The following is a 19099-nucleotide window of genomic DNA, read 5'->3' as shown; positions in this document are numbered from 1 at the left end:
AATTCACTTTAGAGTTTTGTCATCATCAAAACCAAACATATTGATACAGACGTCATACATGCAAGCACATAGATCAACAATAATAAGCAGAGTAAGATAATTGCATCACCTTTGTCATCAATCTTTACTCTAAGCCTCACCATATCGATGATTATGTTGTTGAAGACAATGACATGTTGTTACAAATCAGATCACGCTTTCATCTTTGTATTGTATAGTCACTTATACATAAAAAAATCATTAGGGCCTTTAACATGTACTAACTCTGCAATTTGTCCTAAACTTCCTTCGGACTCGCCAGGACAAGGATACAATACATCACCTCGTCTCAAACATATAGGAAAATCAATAATGTGACCTTATCCTTCATCCATTCCCAATCGGTATCCTCTATTTTGTTTGTTTTCATCTCACGTAACATCTTCTGTTAACTTCTTTGAGTCAACAGATCCTTAAACCTCATTTGGCATAATCTAAAATTACTCATCTCGTTGAACCTTGTTACTTCGAATTTTGCACGAAAGTCAATTGTTATTTGATAAAAATTATTAGTACAATATCCATTATAAAATATTAAAGACAAACAAAAGTAAAATACAATAAAGACAATTGATCTTTGTTAATGAAGTTCGGCCAATGTTGCCTACCGCTACAACAGTTACCTTTTGCTTTTTGTCTTATGAAACTAGGGCTCTAGTGTTAAAAGGGAATATATTTAATACTATGGTTTAGTTTACCTAAACTCAATCAATAGTTTCCTACAATAAATAGTTCTCTCTCCCATAATAATCTTCATAACATGAGTTATACTAAATAATACCTATAATAGTCACCATAATATGAGTCATACTCAACCATCTTTTTTCACTTAGCATATAAAATGGTATGTTATAGTGTGATGTCAGTATATATACCAAGATATTTAGGAAATAAATAATTATCGCATGTAAACACTTTCTTTTATAATAAGAAAGTCAATCTCTTTATATACCTAGTTCTCCCCATAAATTGTTACATATTAAAGGAAAAATAATCTTTAGTATAAATGATGTGTTATTCAATGTCCTTAAAAACAAAATTACATCTAAAAAAATAATATATTACTCAACTCGCGAGAAAATGTAGTACAAGAGAGTTAAAGTCTTATACCTACTACAAATGATTCCAACAAATCAAGCTAGAATGTGGTTATTAAATTACAATATCTATGAGAACTACAAGCAAAGTTCATAAAGAAAGCTGGAAAGGGAAAAGAGAAGCAGAGAACTGGAAGTGTACAGGTTAAGAAAGGCCTTGTATGGCTTGAAACAAGCTCCAAGAGCTTTGAATAAAATAATACATGCCTTCCTAATCAAGGTAGGATTCACAAAATGAACTTTAGATCATGAAGTGTATGTTAATGATGCAAACAGGCTCCATCAAATAATTTTATGTCTGTATATAGATGATTTGCTATTTACAGGATCAGATAAAGATGAGGTCATGAAGTGTGAGGCTGAATTGATGTAGGAATTTGAAATGTATGATTTCAGGAATTTGTCATATTTCCTAGGGATAGAGTTCAAATACACAAGCAAATGAGTCTTCCTACACCAAAATAAGTATGCTCAAGATATCTTGAAGAGGTTCAGGATGAGGAATTGTAATGCAGCTGTAACACCCACATAGAATATATGTCTAGAATACATATTATACATAGTGTAAACTGGTAATGAAATACATAAGCGTTTAGCAGCACAGTGTATATATACATACATGCCCAAAAGAAAACATAACATGGAAAAAAATGTACACAAAAGTCCCCAAATAAACTACTAGGAGCTAGATCACTAAACAATGATCCCAAAAATATCTACACAGCGGAAAAGCCATCCAGTCGTCAGGTAAGCAAGACATCACTCTATCTTGTCCTTACCCTTCGCCTGCTCAGAACCACCTCAAAAATAATCAACAACATGGGGTGAGATAATAATCTCAGTGGGTTCTCTATCTTATTGGTCCACTCGGCTCTACAAGGTTTTCTAATCAATATTCAACTCAAGTCAATAAGGGAACGAAGACTTGAACGATGGGGAAACTAACTCGTAATGTATGGCAACATGCACTTGAATTCTCACAACTCAACCATGATCATTATTCAGATCACGACACATCAATCCCCGAGCGTACTTACGTCTAAGCCAGGCCCGGTTCATGAATGCTCGTATGATTCGACTTTCGCGATGGATATCAGGTCCTCTATGAGGCTTAATCCCTAGTTCAAGCGACTGTCACCTGTATGGGCCTCTAACCCACTTAGGATATCTTTCACCGTATGGGCCTCTAACCCATTTAGGTGTCCACCTTTACCCCACGTCCACCGTGGTTGGGGATCAAACCCAATTGAGGCTCAAATCATCGGTCTCACATCCCAATGCTTACTCATCTAAGCATACCAAATAAAGATGTGAACCATCAAAGAAAACACACATTCTGAATACATGATCGGTTCCACAAATCATAACAAAATCCATCAATCACAAGTGACTTTATTCACCATAATACATAAACAATAACATGGCATGTTCCATACAATGCGTCTCATTCTCAATCATGGCAACGATTCTTCCACGGCCTCCGCATAACCATCGTACGAATGAATATCGTCTTCTCGTGTTATCTAAGTTACAAACCTCACTCATGACCTAATACCAATCCTATGTTAACTTACTAGATTCATCATGTAATTTTCACTATTAGCATGAATTCAACATAAACATAGCATCACAAATGATTAATGGTTGGAAGAATGCATTGAGAAACACTTAAGAAATGGATTTTGAAGTTTTTAACATAAGTCAATCGATTAGTTGGGGAAGCCCAATCAACTGGTTCCTTTCACATTTCTGTTTTTCAAAGTTTGTTGAGGATCAACCGATTAATCCTGAGTGTCAATCGATTAGCTCACTAAAATTTTCCACTATTCATATACAGAAAGTTTGTGCAATCAATGGTAATGCACTGTCAATCGATTGATCCTGTAAAAATCACATTTTCTGCAAAAAATAAAGGGTTGTGCAATCAATTGGTTGTAGGGACCAATTGATTGGTCCACTCATATTTTCACTTTTCCATTTCACAGAACACCACTTCCTCTGTTAAACCATTTCCAACAAAACACCCATTCCTTCTTTCAACCAACCCATCACACTACAAGCTTATATACACACATATAACAAGTTCATAACCACATGGATTTCAAGGTCATAACCACAATCAATCCTCTAACCACAATCACAACAAATCATGTAATCACAACAATCATAAGAACACATCAAGCACATATCCATGGAAATCAACAAGAGTAAGAGAAATATTTATCATATAGCATGGATTTTCATGATTTATCTATGATTCTACAACCCTAATCTTCTAGAAATCTAGGGTTTCTAACTAGAACCTACCTCAAGAAATAGAAGAGGAGAAGTTGTTGAAGATAAGATGAGGATGAAGATGATGGTGTAGGTTCCAAGCTTTTGATTCCTCCAAATTCTTCTTCTTCTTCTTCACTAACCTTGTTTTATCTTCTTCTCTTGAGCTCCTTATTTATTTTTATTCTTTTTGATACAAAGAGAAGACAATTGGCATGTGATAGGTAACATGAGGTAGTAACATGTGGTGGTGAATGATTCAAAGACTAGTTGCAAGTGTCCAAGAGAATGTGTGGTAAGAAAGTGGTTACAGGTAGTAACAAATATCTCAAGTGGTGGCATACTTGTAATATTTGTTCTACCAGAGCTCTTGACCCATTATTAGTTTTATCAAAATGTCCCAATTAATAAAAGGTCATTCCCAATTAATATTAATTAAGTCAACTTGAACTCACTATTTACTCTATTTATCCCAATTGACAACTTTTAAAGCACACAGGAACTCAATTGATCTCAATTAATAGGAGTTTGGGTATTTAAGGAAATACGGGGTATTACATCCTCCCCCCCTTAAATAAAAATTCATCCTCAAATTTAAACATTACCTAGAAGAGATGAGGGTAAGCTTCTAGCATTTCTGTCTCCAGTTCCCAAGTAGCATCGCCCGGATATGATTCATCCCACTGAACCTTAACAAGAGGAATCTCCTTATTCCTTAATACCTTAACATCTCGTCCTACAATGCGACTTGGTAGAGGTTCAAAAGTCAGATCTACTTCTACTTCTATTGAATCTGGAAGAATAGGCTGAAGAAATCTGGAATGAACTTTCGAAGTTGAGATACGTGAAAAACGTCATGTATTTCTGATAGAGAAGGTGGTAAAGCTAATATGTAGGCTACTTATTCAATCCTTTCTATAATCTGGTATGGCCCTATGTATCTTGGACTTAGCTTTCGTGATTTAAACGGTCCTTTCAGTCTTAACCTCAGAGTCACCTTCAAAAATACATGATCACCTTCATCAAATTCTAATGGTCTTCTCCTGTGATCCGCATAGCTCTTTTGGAGATCTTGCGCTTTCTTCATCTTATGATGGACCATTCTTATCTTTTTGGTAGTCTCTTGAATAATCTCCGGTCCTAAGATCCTTTCTTCACCAACTTCTTTCCAACATAGAGGTGTTCTGCATTTCCGTCCATACAAGGCTTCATAAGGAGCCATCCCGATACTTGCATGGTAACTATTGTTATATGAGAATTCAATCAATGGTAAAATCTCCTTCCAACTCCCTCCACTTTCAAGTACACAAGCTCCTAACATATCTTCCAGCATCTGTATCGTCCGTTCAGTCTGACTATCCGTTTGAGGATGATTAGAAGTACTTAAACACAATCTCGATCCTATAGCTTACTGGAATGCTTTCCAAAATCTTGAAGTAAACTTTGGGTCTCTATCGGACACAACACCTTTTGGAACACCATGCAACCTAACAATTTCTGAAATGAACAACCCTGCAAGATGACTTGCCTTGTAAGTAGTCTTCACGGCCAAGAAGTGCGCGAACTTAGTTAACCGATCTACAATCACCCAAATTGAATCATAACCACCTTGGGTAAGAGGTAATCCTACTGCAAAATCCATTGAAATACTATCCCATTTCCAAACCGGAATCTCTAAAGGTCGCAATAAACCACCTGGCTTCTGATGTTCGATCTTTACCTACTGGCATACAATACATTCCGACACATACTCTGCAATATCCCTCTTTATTCCAGGCCACCAATAATCCTTCTTCAACTCTTGGTACATCTTCGATGAACCTAAATGTATAGTAAACGCCCCTTTATGTCCTTCCTCCAAAACTTTTCTTTTCAGCTCGACATTATTCAGAACACAAATCCTTTGGTTAAACAGAATGACTCCATCCAGTGACTGAGCGAAACCTGGTTTAGTCGACATCTCTTGCAACTTCTCATCTATCATTTATCCTTGTCGAATCTCTTCCCTTAGGTTAGAAGTAACATTCAAATTTCCCATTATCACACCATCCTGCGTCCAACTAAACTGAAATTCGGATCTTGGAACTTTTCCAACAATGCGTATCCTAACATCATCAACTCAGCTTTATGCATCTCTTTCTAACTTAAGGCATCCACAACCTTATTCGCTTTCCCCAGGTGGTACTTAAGCTCAAAATCAAAATCCTTCAAATACTCCATCCATCTCCTCTGTCTCATGTTTAACTCTTTCTGGTCCAATAAGTATTTCAACTCTTGTGATCATTAAACATCTCAAAGCACACTCCATACAAGTAATGTCGCCACACCTTCAATGCAAAAACAACAACAACTAGTTCAAGATCATGGGTCGGATAGTTCTCTTCATGAGTCTTCAACTAACGAGAGGCATAGGCTACAACCTAACCACTCTGCATTAAAACCCCTCCTAATCCTTTCTTAGAGGCATCACAAAATATTTCATAGGACTTACTAGGATCAAGGATGACTAAAACAAGAGAAGTCGTTAGCTTTTCCTTCAAACTCATAAAACTCTGATCACACCTTGAACCCCTTCTAAAATAAATTTCCTTTCGGGTAAGTCTAGTCATTGGTAAAGCTATCTGCGGAAAACCCTTCATAAACCTTCAATAGTGACCTGCCAAACCTAAGAAACTTATGACTTCGAAAGCATTCTTCGGTCTTTCCCAATTAATAACTACTTCAACTTTAGATGGATCCATTGATTCTCCTCCTTGTGATATTACATGACCAAGAAACCTCACTCCGTTTATCCAAAATTCACGCTTACTTAACTTGACAAAAAGTTGCTTCTCTTGCAGTACTGATAGGACAATCCTTAGGTGTTCTCCGTGCTCTTGGGGAGTGTAGCGGTAAATTCATGATCATCAAGCTATGGGTAAGCTAGAGATTAATAAAACCAGAGTCGCCACCGCGCTTTTATTATTTCCAAGGAAAAAGGGAAAAAGTACGAACAAAACCCAAAAGTAAGAAGTTTTCAAATCAAAACTAATAAAATGTCAGAGATTACAGATAAGGGGGTTGGTTACACAAAGGGAAGGTGTTAGCACCCAAAGTGTCCTAGGTACTCCTAGGGAGCCTTTTTTTGTGTCCATATGTGTTTTGTACAAAAATGATGTTTACAAACAAATAGAGTGAGGGGATGAGAAAAGAATTCATTAATTATATTTTTATGTTTGACAATACCTTCGGACTTGTGCCTACGTACCAACATAAAAATGAGGGATCAAAACCTCGTAGTCCGTGATACAAATTTCAAAGTGGATGCATTGCTTTTATCAAAAATTAAGTTTGAAAGGCACAAAGGCCTGAAAATGGTTTGAATGAGTTAGTTCTTTTTGGCTTTTGAAAATTTAGGTCAAGTATAACTAAGTTCATTTACAAGTTTGATTAAGAAAAGAAGTTTGAAAATAAAATGGCATAAGGCCAAAGTTTCTAGTTTACAAAGTGGTCAAAATTTAGAAAAATAACAAGTTCAAATAAAGAAGTTTTTAAAAGGAGGTAGATATTTTGCAATTAAAGAGATGGGGAGGAGATGAAGAGACTAATCCTATGCACAAAATTAAAAGTTAAGAGTTGAAAATATCCGACCGATGGGTAGCAATCCATTAGACAAGAATGTCTTATAGAAACCCCAAATTCCCTTAGATATTAGAATCAAGCAACAAACAATGCATACAATAAAGATAACCACATCCAAGCTTAGCCACTCCATGATCTTCTTCAAAATTAGCCCATGTATCAGATGAATTCCACAATGCCATAAGTCACTGGCTCAAAATAACAGCTTCACAATGATCATGTTGTAGATGAACTCAAAGGGATCTTGAATGATGCATCAGATGATGTTTCGAATTGCAATCACTTGGTTTCACAAAAGTTGGCATTGGCCAAGTCCTTTAGCATAGGGAGGTTGCCTAAATTCTAAGTTCAATTTGTCCAAGATCAAGTCAACAGTCCACAAGAAAGTCTTTTAGGGTTTTTGTTCTTATTATGTACATTAATGGTCAAAGACCACACAAACAAACAAAATATACACAAAGAAGATATATCACACAAAAAGGTCCAAGTGGACAAAGTGAAAATTGCATTAACATAAACAATTAGAATGGTATGAATAATGACAAATGAATAGAACTTAAAAATTGAAGTGCATTAAAATAAAGGACTTGAAATTAAATGTTACTTGTTAATGAGTTAGAAGTTAATATTGTTTTGCTTTTGCTTTTTATTTGAAGTCATTCTTTGGAGAACACTCAACCCACTTATCACAAGTCTGGATCCTTGAACAAAGACATCTTCCAAAGGAAGGAAAAAATGCCAAGTTTCCACAATATACCATGAAAGAGGGGAGACTTACGATCTCACTAACTAGAATGCTATGCCTTTTTGTGTCACAAATTTAGCGCTATGTTAAGCAATCATAGGTGGACTTATGTAGAAGTCACAACTATTTGAGGTCGGGCAATAGAATTTTGGTGTTAATGCATGTTAGAGACATAGTATAATGGACTATGCTCATAAAACATACCACACACAAAAAGAATGTGAAAAAGAGGTGGCCTAATCTCATCCATACTTATGTTGATTTTGCAATCAACTAGCCTTAGGACTTACCGATATCATAGGCCAAATGAGATGAATGCATAAAGAATAGGAATGAGATGAAGAGGGAGGGGAATGGATCAAAACTCAAATTGGTCAAAGGAGGACTTTTACCAAATTAATATCATCCATTCATTTTGGGAGATGGAATGTACATTCCATTAATCCCCTAAATCCAATGATATTAACTTGACAAAGTCAAATCAACCTTGACCAAGACCCAACAACAAGAGTCAAACTTATACAAGTCATCACAATAGGTCAACACAATTAATTAGCATTTATTAAAATTAACAATACTAAAATAATACATTTAAATTAAATATGGTTTTCCAAATTCCTATAACCTCATCAAAACACCAAAGAAATGGCCATGAGATTTATCATAGGTCAAACAAGGTCAAAGGACCTTGGAGAAAAAATTTCAGAATTTTTAAAGACTTAAAAGTATTTTTAAACAATTAAAAACAATCACAAAATCAATTAAATCATGAAAACTATTAATAATGATCCAAAAAATAATTTTAATTCAAAATATGAAAGAGGAAATTATTTGAAAAATTTTGGTGAAACTCTCATATTTTTTGGATCAATATTAAAATTAATATGAATTAATGAAAATAAAAGGAATAAAAGAAAAATCAAAAAATATCAAAAAAACGTGGACCACTTGATCTCCCTCATTAATTGAGGTGGCAGATCAAGTGGACCAGCACGCGCGTTCCACGGTGCACTGCAGTCAACGCGGCATGGGCTTGGTATTTAAAAGAAATGCACGAGATTAAAACATTTCAAACTCATCTAATGGCTCTAAGCACTTCCAGCTCATCGCCGGAGCCAAAGGTCGGTCATCTTCTCCAATGACCCTGGTTGGACTGGTTCAATCATGACCATATCATAAATGACAAAAGAGGACATGATCTGAAAGATAAAATGGTGTAGATCATGAATATCATCTCAATTTTAACTAACTCCACATATATAGAAAGATATGAGGAGTTGAATTTTGAGGTTTGTCAACTGAGTTGCTTCGATTTGACCTCTAAGCAACTCAATATTGTTGCCTACATTGGTAGGACTTCAGACAACCAAAGATCCAAGAGAATTGATGAGAATTGAGTGAGAATCAAAGAGATGAAGTTTTCTGAAAATTACCTTCAATGCTGTTGTGCAGAACTTGATGTTGCTTGCTTCAAACACGATCTGATCACACTTGAGAAGCTTGCAGGAAGTGATTAGCAAGGGTGCAAGGCTTTGGATCCTGGAGTTTTTGAATCTCCAACAGGTGAGATTCAAACTCAATTTTCAAATTGAAAATTCTTAGGTTTTCCTTTAGAATTAGAGGGTTTAAATTGGGGGGGGGGGCAAAGCTGGCACGCAAGGGGTGTTTGAATTGAGCACAAAGGTCATGTATTTATAGCATGAGGGAGTGATATTTGCACACTTGAAATTTTGTCCAAATTTAGCAATGTGAATGGCACGAGTGCATGGGCATGTACAGGCCCATGAGGCAATGCATTAAGGTCCAAAATAAATCATGTTGAAGTATGAATGAAGCTTGAATGGAAAGGCAAGGTGAAATGATGTTTGTAAATTTGATTTCCTCCAATGATGCAGCTCTGTTAAAGCCATGCGCAGCCCTAGCAAACCTCATCCAAAATGCATAAACTTGGGTTCTTTGGAAAGCTTGGATCAAGGGGAACAAGTTTGATGTTGAAAACTTTTTCATTTGGAACATGGATCATGGTTAATTTTGAGGTGGGAGTTTGGTAATTTCAACATGTTGAAATTTTTTCTAAGTGTCAAGCCATATATCTCAATATTCCACCTTACTTAACTTTTTATGTGAGCTTCAAATGAGAAATATGTCTTTATTAAAGTTGTATCTCTTTCAAAGACCTTCACAATGGTTACAAATTTCATGTCATTTGGATTTATAATGATAGAGTTATGCATTTTTAAAGTTTGAAAAAATCACTTGTTCAATGGTATAGGTCAAAAATGACCTATAATGTATCCTCATATCACATGCTCATAAAAGTTAAATTAGCTCTCACTCCAAACATCAAAGTTGAAGCAGACATCTTGGGTTTGATTGTGTAACTTGTAAATCTTTCATATCATAAAAATTGAGCAAGTTATGGCCTTGGGAAGTTGACTTTAAAATTAGGATTTAGACAAAATGACCTATAATGTTTCAACATAGAAGATGATTTTCCAAGCAAAACTAGCTCTAGATCTCAACATTAAAGTTGTTTGGAATTTCATTTAGAGTAACTTTTCTCTTGGAATCATTTTCATATGATGAACATTATAGGAGATAGGGTCTAGGGAGACCCAGTTTTGATCAGATGAATTCATCTAACCAACCACCATCAACCAACTTGCTAACCTTTAATTCTTTTGACAGTCTTGGCTCATGATAGATCATATATGCATAAGATGATGAAATTTGAAATGTCCCTTGAGAAACTTGATTAATTGGTGAGATTGCTTGTTGGAGAAGTTACTCAAGATACCCAGACAAACTAGGGTTTCCAAGGCAAATCACCTTCAAACTCTTGAAGAATATTTGATCAATATGACATATAAAGATCATTGGGACTCATATATGATGCTTTGAGACATTGTGGATAAATCTTTGGTTGTGCTCTTTGCCATGAGGGTCTTAAGCCATAGGTGTGAACTTGATAGACCAATGATATCATGCCCTTCCTATAAAAGAGTTAGGCAAATGCAAAAGACATATTTTTGGTATTTTGGTTAGTAAAATGATAATATACAAGTATGATATAATCACATAGTTCTTGGTGATCTCTCCCAAAACAAACCCAATGAGAGAGGGGTAAGGAGGATGCCAAGGTATGATCCCAATGCTAATGTATATGATGAAATTGCATGAGGGATCTTAGGGTCAAAATTGGGGTCTTACAGGGAGTACGAGAATAAATAAGAATGTCATCAATAAAGATCACCACGAACTAGTCCAAATAAGGTTGGAATATCCGATTCATGTAGTCCATGAAAACAGTTGGGGCATTTGTTACACCAAACGACATTACAAGGAACTCATAATGGCCATATCGGGTCCTAAATGCGGTCTTTGATACATCTGAACTCTTAACTCTTATTTGATGATAGCCCGATTGCAAATCAGTCTTCGAGAACACACAAGCTCCTTTCAACTGATCTAAAAAATCATTTATCTTTGGCAGAGGATACTTGTTCTTAATGGTGACTTTGTTCAACTGGAGATAATCAATACACAACCGCATACTACCATCCTTCTTCTTTACTAATAACACTAGAGCTCCCCATGGTGAGACACTAGGTTGGATGAAATGCTTGGTTAATAACTCTTCCAATTGATTCTTCAACTCTCTTAACTCGAGTGGCGCCTGTAGCGGGGTATTCGTTACCATTAGAGATATTGACTAAATCCAAGGTAAACCATACAAGTCGAGTCGCCACCACACTTCTATTTATCCAAAGGAATGGTGAGAAAGCAAATAAAAACCTAAAAGTTTTATCGAATCAAAAACTAGTAAAAATGTCAGAGATCGGGGTAAGGGGGTTTGTTATGCAATGGGAAGGTTTTAAGCACCCAAAACATCCTAGGTACTCCTAGGGAGCCCTTTTCAAATTTGTTGTAAGGTTGGTATTTTGTGAAAATTTGTTTGTGCAAACATGATTGAAGAGATGAGAAGAGAATATATAAATTATTTACATTTTGTGTTTGGATGGATAAACCCATTGCCTACGTACCATCTTGAAAAAGATTAGGATCAAAACCTCGTAGTTCGGGGTAAAAATCTCAAAAAATGAGTTGGTGAATTGATTGGTCCAAAAGCCTTAAGGTCTTTTGTTATCCAAGGGAGAAAACTCAACCCAAAACCACAAATCCACCATGTGAGGATAGCTTCAACATGCTAGTTAGGGGTTAACCCTATAATAAGCATGGAAGACTCATTGTCCATCACTAAGGATATAGGTGGGCATTACATCTACCTCAAGGATAACTCAAACCTAATAGCTAAAGGTTATGAAAAAGTTTGATTAAGAGAGTGGCCATTGAAACCACAAAAAGTATTTGAATGAGTTGTATTTACCAATGAAAAGTATTTACAAAATATGGTCAAAGTTTGACTTAAAGATTCAATTCAAAATGAGTGTTATGAAAAGAGGGTTTGAAAATCAAAAGCATAATGCTTAGGTTTCTAATGTTTGAAAACAAGTGTTAAATGTTTGCACAAAAGTTTTGGCTTGGGTTAGAGTGGAGGGAAGAAGAAGAATGAATAAAGTCCTAATCATACAAGAGATTAGGGATAAGAAACAAGACCACAAATGGAATTCCTCTCTTGAGATGATATTGATGATCCAAGTAGCTCCCAACCTTTGGAATATGCAAGCAAAATAAGTGTAAGCTCAAGCAATCAACATAATCAAACAAGCTCTTAGAAGATCCCCAATGTCTCTTGTATCTTTCACTTTGGATGAACATGGCAATGATTCTTCAATTTGAGCTCTCATAGGATCCCCTAGCACAAAAACACACACATCAAAGAATTCTATGAAGTAAATCAAGAATGGACAAGAGTGAGTTTAGAGATTTGGTCCTTCTAATCCATCTTCAACATTAAAATAAAAAATAAAAAATTCTATGATAAAATAAAAAATATTAAAAATCATTTTTAGAAAGTAGAAATTAAAAGGAGAAGAATTAAATTGGTCCCATAATTTTTGGACCAATAATGAGAGAGATATGAATTTTTAAAATGAAATGGAATTAAAATAGTAAAATCAGAAAATAGAAATAAGGAAAAAGCGTGAGCCATTGGATGAAGATTCATTAATTGACGTGGATCATCATACGGCCTAGAAGCGCGCATTCACCAAACACCTTGGTAAACTAAAACACACCCAGCCATTAAAAGACTCATAACATTGGACGCATGGGATTGCATCTGGGAAAGGCAATGGACGGATCTGATTGATTCTGGAGACCAGACGATGGCCAGCGCACGATCCAGGCATCAATCGAGAGCTGGGGTGATGTACATCACCCCTATACCACTCAATTCCATTCTAGATCTCTATATTGAGAGAAATCAGAAGTGGAAATTTTGGGGTGTTCATATGAACTTCATGATTTTCAAAAATTGAAAGCATAGCAATGTTGCCTCTATGCAGAGGACTTCAGGTCACACAATAACAATGAAAATAGACCATTATACAAGTTGGTTCGAAGCAAATAACAGTTGAAGTAAACCTTTGAATTGCAAGGCTTTGAGTCACGATCTTTGGATGCTTTTGCTTACAGTAGTCACTATGGATCAAGGAGAGAAGGTTTAGGAACTTTGAGATCTAAAGATTGATCAATGAAATCAAAATTCAGATCTGAAAAATTTGAAGAAAAATGGATTAGTTCCTTTAGTGATGGCTAGGATTTCAATTCAGCGGCAATTGGGGCGCCTTAAGGTTGCTAAAATGAGAGGCAAGGGCATTGTATTTATAGCTGAGCAAGGCTGAGTTACATGAACAAATCATGTGCATGGATGGAAAGGGCCTCCATGCATGGGCCTGTACAGGCGCTTGGAGGGCCCAATTCCACTTGGATTTCCAAGCTTATGCCAAAGGGAATGAGAATGGACGTGCAGAATGAGTGTGCTGAGCTTATGCAATGTAAATTTAATAGATTTTCAAAAATGCACCAACATGTTCATGCTTTCGAAAATGCCATGTCCATACTTGAAATGCAACCTTATGAGTAATGGTTGGAAAGCTTATTGCATAAGGAAAAATGTTATGTTGATCAAAACTCCATTTGAGCCTTGGAAATTGATGAAAATTGGACTTGAAGTGTAGGGTGCAAAACATGCATATGTGAGATTTTCAAAATTGGCCAAAGTTCAAGCCCTTCTGTCTCAATGATGAAAGCTCCAAATGACAAAATATTCAACATAAAAGTTGTGGATCTTTTCAAAAAAATCAATTTGAACTCAAATTTTGCATCATTTGGATTTTTGATGAAGAAGTTATGGGCACTTGAAGTTGGACTTTTTCACATTTCAATGCATTTGGTCCAAAGTGACCTATAATGTTTTGCATTATCACATGTATTTCTTTTGAGATTTTGAAATTTTTCTCAACACAACATTTGAATTAGACATCTTAAGCTTTACAATTCATTTGATCCCACCTCAAAATCATGAAAAATGAAGGAGTTATATCCTTGGGAAGTTAACCCAAAATTAGGGTTTTAGTCAAAATGACCTATAATGTCTTGAAATGGATGACGACCTTCCATGCTTCAAATCAATTTTTGATGAACATGAAAGTTGTTCATATAGTACTTAAGAACATTGTTTCTCTTGGGGTTATCTCCATTTGACAAAAACATGAAAAGTTAGGTCTCAATGTATTTCAAAATAGTCAGGTGAATTGACTTATCAACTTCTCAAGTCCAAACCTCATATCTTGATGAATTGATGATTGAGGACACTCAAATAAGTTCAAATATGCATTAAATGATTAATTAAAGAACTTCAATTGATTGTATTTAACCATGGGTTGAGGTTGCTTCATGAGCAAGGCATAGTTGTTGAACAGATGAATTAGGGTTTCCTTGGGAAACAAACCTCAAACCCCTTTGATTTGCTTTGATAAAAATGATGAATTGAGATACTTGGGAGGCATATTTGATGGATGAGAGTTTTGTGAATCATTTCCATGCTTGCTTTCATCTTCCCTTGACCATATCAATGCACATAGGATCTCCTAGAAGCTTTTAGACCTTGCGACTGCTCAAGATACAAACAAGAGATGTTAGTGACATATTTTTGTGCTTTTGGTTAGTAAAAAAATGAGAAAAGCAATAATATACAATTCAAGCATGCTTGGTGATCTCAAACCACTCACAAGAGACCCCATCCCAAAGGTAAGGAGCCAAGATGCTTATGATCCTTGAGACAATGTAAATGCAATATTATGATGCCATGAGGGATCTTAGGGTCAAAACTAGGGTCTTACAGCGCCATGCGATACGGAGAAATGGAGATTGGAGCCGTCCCAGGTATCAGATCAATAGAGAATTCCACTTCCCTTTCAGGAGGAAGAGAGGTGACATCCTCAGGGAAAACTTCTGGAAATTCGCAAACAACTGGAATTTGTGAAACACTCAGGTTATCTCTAGATTCCTTGGTAAGAACCAAGAGAACTGACTTTTCATTCTCAAATAAGAAATTAACCATGCCAACCGTACCTTCAAGTATAGTAGTTAATACATCCTTTGAAGTAGCTTCACTAGATGGAATGATAATCCACTTCTCTTCACATCCAATAAACACCGAATTGGCGGAAAGCCAATCCATCCCCAAAACTACATCAACCTTCTTAAGTGGTAAACAAATAAGATCAATCTGGAAAATTCTACCATTCACCGAGAGTGAACAATTTTCATAAATCAACGGTGTCTCAACTACATCATCCATGGTGGTAGTAACCACCATAGGAGGAGACAAAGGAATTTCTTGCAAATCAAGACGCTTCATACATTGAATGGATACAAAAGAGTGCGTCGCCCCATAATCAAACAATACAAAACAAGGATGATCATTGACGAGACACGTACCGTCAATTAAGGCATTGTTTCTCTTAGCCTTCCTTGCATCCAAAGTATAAACTCGACCGGTGCTCCTCCCCTGCATCTGATTCTTATTTTGTGAACACTCTCTAACCATATGACCTTCTCCTTGACACTTAAAACACCTAATTCCATTTTTAGCACATCTTCCAGAATGAGACTTCTTACATACTTGACATTTCAGAGGATGGTTAGGTTTTGCAGGTTGCACCTGCCTTCTTTTGTAAGGTCGAGGTCTAGGCCTAAACTGATGACTTCCTCCCTGGTTCATCTGGCCAACTACATACTGATCAATCTCTTCTTGAACCTTTTTCAAATTATTCTCAGTCACACTACATTGTCTTTGCACCCCCACACAGGCAGGGAACGCTCCTTCTATGTTAGGTGTCCCCCCCATAAGCCTCCATAGGATTTAATCCACCATGAAACTCAAGAGGATTCATGCGAAAGAAACACCAGAAATCACCACCCACAGCTTCTTGTGGAGTCGCTTGAGGTTTCTGACCACCATACAACTGTTGCATCCTCTGCTACATGAATTTGTTCTGTTGTTGCTCCATCGGTTGCACAAACTGGGACCATGGAAAACCCCCACTACCACTCGGTGGTTCCAAATCTGAATTTTGAGTTTTGGGTCTACCGCGACCTCTGCGTTTGCCAGCCATGATCCTGAATGTCATACAAATAGGATTAAGTCGATCATGCTCAATACTATGAGTATAACACCAAGGGCAATGATGATAGCTCACATATGAGGCAGAAAGAAATGCTTATAATATTTCATGGCTAGGTCTAGGATACGAACTGCTCTGATACCAACTGTAACACCCACATATAATATATGACTAGAATACATATTATACATAGTGTAAACCGGTACTGAAATACATAAGCGCCTAGCAGCACAGTGTACATATACATACATGCCCAAAAGAAAACTTAACATGGCAAAAAATATACATAAAAGTGCCCAAAAATAAACTACTAGGAGCTAGATCACTAAACAATGATCCCAAAAATATTTACACAGCATAAAATCCATCCAGTCGTTAGGTAAGCAAGACATCATTATATCTTGTCCTTACCCTTCGCCTGCTCAGAACCACCTGAAAAATAATCAACAATATGGGGTGAGATAATAATCTCATTGGGTTCCCTATCTTATGGGTCCACTCGGCTCTACAAGGTTTTCTAATTCATATTCAACTCAATTCAACAAGGGAACAAAGACTTGAGCGATGGGGAAACTAACTCGCAATGTATGGCAACATGCACCTGAGTTCTCACAACTCAACCATGATCATTATTCAAATCACGACACATGAATCCCCGAACGGACTTACGTCTAAGCCAAGCCCGGTTCATGCATGCTAGGGTTTCTAACTAGAACCCACCTCAAGAAATAGAAGAGGAGAAGTTGTTGAACTCACTATTTACTTTATTTATCCCAATTGACAACTTTTAGAGCACATAGGAACTCAATTGATCTCAATTAATAGGAGTTTGGGTATTTAAGGAAATACGGGGTATTACAGCAGCAGTCACATCATTGGAGACATGAGCAAAATTGAGAAAGGATAGAAATAATGTTCTTATAAATGCAACATTTTGCAAGAAAATCTTTGCATCCTTGAGGTATCTATGCAACACCAGGCCATATATTTGTCAAAGTGTTGGGTTGTTAAGAAGATTTATGGAGAAGCCTCAAGAATGTCATATAATTGCAGTCAAGGGAGTTCTAAGATACATAAAGGGCACAATTGGTCATGCTGTTTTGATGCCAAGGCAGAAGAACATCAACACAAATGTGAAGGTATATGACTACGTTGTCATTATGTTGTGAACTAAATGAGACGTGTAAACATGTATACATACATGTCACTATGTTGGAAATAACAAATCTTCTTTATCTATAGTTACAAAATTTAAAATAATATTTCCTTACAATCAACATAATCTTTTTCTTTCTTCACTCTCAAGAAACACAAAATTGTTCCAACATGTTTTCGATTATGATATTCAATTAGGGTTTTCGACGTAATTACAACTACACTAAGGTTTTAATGATAATTGTTTGGAGTTTTTTTAGCAAGTCTTGTATAATATTTTATATCATAACGTTATCCATAATGTAATCGATTAATATATTAAGACTTTGGATATAATATATACTCCCCCTGTTCCTTTATAAGTGTCATTTTTTAGAGAAAAAAAATTGTTTCTTTTTAAGTGTCATTTCAAAATTCAATGTAGAATTAATTATAGTATTGTCAAAATTACCCCTAATCATTTATTATATAGAGAGAAAAAGATTAAATAAATTACTTAAAATTTAAGGGTATTGTAGGAAAAAACATAATCATTGTTTAAAAAGTAACAACAATTATTAGTTGTCTTGATATGTGTAAAAAGTCAAAACACGATACTTAAAAAGGAACGGAGGGAGTAACTCTTAACTGTGTAAAGGGGAATGCCATTGGATCTGTTGGAAAATTTATAGAAAATTGGAAAAAGATATAAGTTAGTCTTTAAAGTAGTAGCTACTCTCGAAAGAAATTATGAGCTTTCCTTGCTTATAACGTAATAATTTGAATTTAGGTTGGGTAAACATCTAGTCTAGAGTAAGATTAAAACCATGCCTTGTACAACTGTTGAGTCTGACTCTATACAATTTCCAACAATCATCACAAATTCAGCAAATTCAAGAAACTGATAGGTCTCAAGCTGGCTCTTACAGCTATACATCAAACTTGATGGTGACAACTACCTGGCATGGCGTATCCAGTTTATGGCTCTACTTACTGGATTCTACCTCTAGGACTATGTAGACAGTACCTCAACATGGACATCAAAACATTTGGTGATTCATACCTTAAATGGTTTGAGCAACGACTAGCATTAGAACTCAGAAGCTATACGCATTAGAAAAAATCCTATAAACATTCATGAACTCCATGAAAAATCATGGACTTTGAAACCATCATTCGTAGCGATGAACCAGCTAGCAATTATTCTTTCATTGCAAAAACAAACACAACTTCTCGGAATAAAGAAAACTATTAACCTAAGCCCTATACACATTCTCAATCATCTTCATCACACCTGGATCACAAAGTAGTGTGTCAATACTAAAATAAGCCAAATCATATATTGCTCGACACTACTACAAGATTAGAGGATATCCAAAATGCAATGGCATTAGACCCTCTGCTAACATTATTACTCACCAACCAGCCATGAAAAATACTAGCTGAATCATGGGAATTGGGGCTTCTCATCACATCACTCTAGATCTTGAACAATTTACATTGGCAAATCCTTAACCAGGGTCGGACAAAGTTGTTGTAGGAGACGACAAGTGTTTGAAAATCACACACATTGGACATGCATCTCTTCACATAAC

General features: G+C 36.0%; 2 protein-coding genes across 2 annotated transcripts; both read right to left on the bottom strand.

Annotated features, from left to right (window-relative positions):
* Positions 1–4818: 4818 nt before the first annotated feature.
* On the bottom strand, positions 4819–5394 carry LOC127095948 (uncharacterized). The gene is made up of 2 exons (XM_051034588.1): positions 5162–5394; positions 4819–5059 (listed from the first exon to the last, which is right to left on the bottom strand). The coding sequence occupies exons 1-2, from the start codon at positions 5392–5394 to the stop codon at positions 4819–4821; spliced, it is 474 nt and encodes a 157-aa protein (XP_050890545.1).
* A 9685-nt stretch (positions 5395–15079) lies between these two features.
* Positions 15080–16093, bottom strand: LOC127095938 (uncharacterized). Its single transcript, XM_051034580.1, has one exon. It carries the CDS (start codon positions 16091–16093, stop codon positions 15080–15082), a length of 1014 nt encoding a protein of 337 aa, XP_050890537.1.
* Positions 16094–19099: the final 3006 nt, after the last annotated feature.

Source organism: Lathyrus oleraceus, chromosome 1 (genome assembly GCF_024323335.1).
Source record: "Lathyrus oleraceus cultivar Zhongwan6 chromosome 1, CAAS_Psat_ZW6_1.0, whole genome shotgun sequence".
NCBI lineage: Eukaryota > Viridiplantae > Streptophyta > Magnoliopsida > Fabales > Fabaceae > Lathyrus > Lathyrus oleraceus.
This window is presented reverse-complemented; position numbering and strand designations above follow the sequence as displayed.